General features: G+C 57.9%; 1 protein-coding gene across 11 annotated transcripts in view; it reads left to right on the top strand.

The window, feature by feature from the left end:
• The window catches only part of NLRP12 (NLR family pyrin domain containing 12), a 23,715-nt gene that overhangs the window by 17,700 nt on the left and 1,284 nt on the right, over positions 1-4,731 (top strand). For 6 of the 11 annotated variants that reach the window (XM_027770380.1, XM_027770384.1, XM_027770382.1 and 3 more), the window contains 2 exons: positions 3,032-3,202; positions 4,513-4,687. In XM_027770380.1, the coding sequence (XP_027626181.1) occupies positions 3,032-3,202; positions 4,513-4,636 (295 nt within the window). In that variant the 3' untranslated portion in view covers positions 4,637-4,687. Of the gene's footprint in view, positions 1-3,031; positions 3,210-4,512; positions 4,707-4,731 lie in introns of those variants that run through there. The other 5 variants (XM_006144756.2, XM_027770381.1, XM_027770387.1 and 2 more) reach the window with 3 other exon arrangements.

The raw sequence follows: 4,731 nt of genomic DNA, 5'->3' as shown, positions 1-4,731 counted from the left end.
GGGCACGCACACACACGCGCCTGGTGTGAGTTTAAGCCATTGGGGCCAGGACTCGAACCACGGTTGACTACATGGGAGTCCAGTAACATCTCCATTATGCTAACTGCTGGTCCCTCCTGTCTCAGTTTTTTTCTCTCTCTGGCAAGTGCATTTGCCCTATAGCAAAAACCTCTTTAAAAAAAAAAAAAAAGATGAGTTGGAGGAGGCTGCAGCCACGTGGCAGGAAGGCGACACACCCGACCCCGGGCCCACACAGGTGTCAGGCTGCTCCGGCTGGATCGAGTTTTTTTCTCTCTCTGGCAAGTGCATTTGCCCTATAGCAAAAACCTCTTTAAAAAAAAAAAAAAAGATGAGTTGGAGGAGGCTGCAGCCACGTGGCAGGAAGGCGACACACCCGACCCCGGGCCCACACAGGTGTCAGGCTGCTCCGGCTGGATCGCGGCATGCAGACCCCATGGGCACGGTGGCCATCTCGGCCTCTCTGACTGGTGCTGCGGAACCCTCTGGTTTTTGGCTGGCAGACGCCGCACACCACCTCTCCCGTGGAGGTGCTGTGTGGGCTCCTGGGGGACCTCAGGGGAGCTGGCCCTGCCCTGGCGCTGAAGTGGGAGTCTGCTGAGGCCGGCTCCCCCAGCTCTCAGTGTCACCCTCCACTCTCGATCTTTCTGCACCTGCGACGTGGGTGGCTCGCCGCCGCCAGGCTGCCTCCCCCTGCTCTGCACATCCCGGATTGCCATCTTGTACCTCGTTTTGGAAGCTGCTCCTGGGGGACCTCAGGGGAGCTGGCCCTGCCCTGGCGCTGAAGTGGGAGTCTGCTGAGGCCGGCTCCCCCAGCTCTCAGTGTCACCCTCCACTCTCGATCTTTCTGCACCTGCGACGTGGGTGGCTCGCCGCCGCCAGGCTGCCTCCCCCTGCTCTGCACATCCCGGATTGCCATCTTGTACCTCGTTTTGGAAGCTGTCGTTTATTGCCTTGGAGCCTCAGCCAAGCTCAGATCAAAGTCTTTGTGCTTAAAAATCGCAGCTGTGAGGGGGCTGGCAGGTGGCTTGGTGGTTAAAGCAATGAACTCCCACAGGGCCAATTGTGGTTCGGGTCCTGGACCTGGTGGTTTGCTTTCTCACCTTCTTTACATTCCTGAGAGACAAGGAGACAGGATCCCCAGTAGGGTCTTTTTCTCGTTTTAATTGCCAGCGAGTATGTGCGTGCACACGCGAGGGAGCAGGACCAGCAGGACGTGATGCTGACATGACTCTCCCCTCCAGTCCATGCCATCAGGGTTTCAGCACACACACACATGCACCTAGTGTATTCTTCAAGCACTGGGTCTGGGATGGGATTCGAACCTCTGACTCCAAATGCATAGCACTAAACCAGACCTGTAGGGCCAGCCCCCCAACAGGGTCTGGACCCACAGTCCACCTCCAGCCAGTCTGGGATGGTAGGCATGCATGGATTTGGTGTGCTTGGGAGGTCAGTGGTAAGATCCCCGAGCCTCCCTGCACAGGTCAACCTCAGGGAACGGAGTCAGGGCGGTGTTTGGGCTCGATCCCACGACCTTCCGTACTTGCTGTCAGGCTCACCTGCTCGGTGGCTCTCCGTCAGTTTCCCAGCTCTACACCCTGAAGGAAAAGCCAGGGCAAGTCAGGTCCTGACTCGCCAGCTCTGGGTGGACCTCGTGCCCACCTGGGGTCATTCATGTCTGTCAGAGACTTGGAGACCAAATGACCTCCCTCCACTGCAGAGCCGAAGGACAGGTTAGCCCTGGCGGACTGGACTGGGGTTCAGGGAGCATGCGAGCGCCGTATCGGTAGGCTGAGGGCCCCTTTGCCCCTCTGAGACCTGAGGGTCTTCGAGCTGAGTCCAGGGACCTAACACACAGATAGGGAGTGAAGCCCAGCTGTCAGCTTTCCCTCCGCACTGGGGTCTCACGGCAGCACGGGGGCGAAGCCCGGCCACAGCAAAGTGCTTCCACACTTCCTGAGACAAAGAAGGATTGATTTATGAAGAAAGGAATGGTTAAAGGGGTCCCTAGGGGACCAGCAGTTAGCGTAATGGCTATGTCGTTGGACTCCCACGTAGTCGACTGCGGTTCGAGTCCTGGACCCGGTGGCTTAAACTCACACCGGGTGCGTATGTGTGCATGCCCAAGATCCCGAGAGGAAAATGGAGGAGAAGGGATTGCGGTGTGGCCATCCCCCCGGGGGGTGACTTCTTGCTTTCTATCTCTCTGTCTCTGTCTGTCTGGTGAGTGCATGCGCCCTATAGCGAAAACCTCTTCAAATAAAAAGGGCGTCCCTAGACTAGAGTAGTAGGTGGCAGGGAACTCAGAGACAGGGCAGGTGCGGGCTCTCTTCCGGGCGCTGCAGCCCGAGTGTCCAGCCTCCTGGTGACAGAGGTCTTTCTCTCCTGGCGTGGGAGGAACCTGAGGCTAGTGTGCAGGAAGGGGGGTCAGGTGGCCTTTTCTGCAGCTACAAGTCCTCAGGTGACCTCAGCTTGAAATAGTCAATAGGGCCAGCAGGTGGTGTGGAGGTTAAGGTGCTGGATCTCACATGGCCAGTTGTGTGGTTCGAGTCCTGGACTCGGCCACTTGCAAATGATGTGGGTGTATGTCTGCAGGTACGCCCAGCACCCCAAAAGGAGACGGGATTGTGTCCTGGCCGTCCCCTCTGATGGGTGACTTCTGTCTCTCTCTGGCCAGTGCACGTGCCCTATAGCAAAAAAAAGGGAAAAAACAAAACAAAACAGAAAAGTAAAAGAATAATCAGTACCCCTAACTGGCACGTTTTGGAATCATTCACCCCTACCTCCAGGACTCCCCGGAGTGGGAATGCATCCTTGCTTCTGAACCAGCAGGCACCCGTTACAGGGAGGCCCGGAGGACCGTCCCTAGGGCCCCATGCTCTAAACCCCCACGCTGGCCTCGCCCGACCTGGTTCTGGCGTTGTAAATGGGTCCCTCCAACCTCGAGCGACCTGAGTGGAGCGGGGCTCTCTGTAGCACTGGGGTCGCTCTGCCCTCTGATCTCCCACAGGCTGGACAGCTGTGGCCTCACGGCCGTGGCGTGCACGGACCTTTCATTCACGCTGGGGATCAACCAGACCCTGACTGAGCTGTACCTGACCAACAATGCCCTGGGTGACACAGGAGTCCGGCTGCTTTGCAGAAGGCTGAGCCATCCCGGCTGCAAACTGCGAGTCCTGTGGTGAGAGGTGCTCCCGGCTCTCTGGAGGGGGCGTGGGGCTTGGCGCGGGCAGCCTGGGGTGCAGAGGGGTGCACAGCTTGGATGAGAGAACCCAGAATGCAAGGGCTTCACTCGCGAGTTCCTCCGCTGAGTGCGAGAGGACTACAGTGGCCTCACCTCTGGAGACATCTGTGCCACCTCGGGCCCTGACTGGGCTAGAGTGTTTAGTGTCCGGCAGGGCTGTGCAGCTAAGCGAGGCTGGAGTTACGATGCTCGAGTTCAAATCCTTCTTTTTTTAAAAGAATTATTTTATTTAACTTTATTTATTTTCATTTGAACAGAGAGGAACAGAGTGAGAGAGAGAGGAAAAGTGCGAAAGCAAGCCTCCAGGTCTGGGACTCGAACCATGGTCAGACACGTGGGAGTCAGCACCCGTAACCCACACACCATCTGCCGGCCCCCCGGGTTCAAATCCTAATTCCATCACTTAAAACCTGGGAGCTTATTTTTGCCACTCATTCACCTTCTGAGAAGGTCAGTACTCCTGTCTGTACAGCGAGTGGCTTCTTCAAAGTTACTAGGGCCAGCAGGTGGTGTAGTCACTGGACTCCCACATGCCCAGTGCGGTTCGAGTCCTGGACCTGGTGGCTTGAAACTCACGCTGGGCGCATGTGCATGCGTGCCCGCCCAAGATCCCGAGAAAAGAACGGAGGAAAGGGGAACGGAGGAGAGGGGACTGCAGCATGGCCATCCCCAGGGGCTGGTTTCTCACCTTCTCTCTCCGTCTCTCTAGCAAGTGCATGTACCTTATAGCAAAAACCTCTCTCTAAAAGATATGTGGTGTGTGTGTGGGAGGGGGAGTGTGTGTGCAGGGTGTGTGTGTGTGCGGTGGCTGTGGTGTGTGTGTATGTGTGTGGTGTGTGTGGTATGTGAATGTGTGGGTGATGTGTGGGGGGGTGTGTGGCATGTGTGTGGTGGTGTGTGTATGTGTGGTGGTGGTGTGTGGGGACGGTGGTGGTGTGTGTGTGTGTGTGTGTGTGTGTGTAGCAGAGAGTGACCCTTTCCCGGGAAGGGTGGCTGGAAGTGCCGTGAGACAGAATCACGGAAGGGTGCAGGGCAGACAGCTCACTTGAGCCAGATGGACCGGGCACTAACACACGTGGGGGGCCTGGCCCTCCTGCAAGGCTCTGGGTCTCCAGAGACTTTCCTGGCCCCATGGGGTGGCCCCGTGTCCACTCCGGGCCGGCTGAGCTGGGGTGGACGGTGGAGTGAAGGCCGTGGGGTGCCCTCTGTCTCCCTCTCATGGAGAAGACCTTCATGTCTGTTCTAAGCCACCAGGGCAGACAGGTGTCCCCTCCTTGTGCCAGGCTGTTCGGGATGGACCTGAGTAAAGTGACCCACAGGAGGCTGGCAGCTGTGCGTGCAGCGAAGCCTTCCCTCGACATCGGCTGCTGAAGTCCCCTGTTCGGAAGAGGAAGGCGGGAGCCACACGCTCCTCACCCCGAGGCACGGGACCGGCTCCTTTCAGCACCTGCCCCGGGGGAGGAAAC

This window comes from Tupaia chinensis, unplaced genomic scaffold (genome assembly GCF_000334495.1).
Source record: "Tupaia chinensis unplaced genomic scaffold, TupChi_1.0 Scaffold000131_1, whole genome shotgun sequence".
NCBI lineage: Eukaryota > Metazoa > Chordata > Mammalia > Scandentia > Tupaiidae > Tupaia > Tupaia belangeri.
Note: the sequence above shows the minus strand (reverse complement) of the source record. Positions and strands in the feature narration are given on the sequence as shown.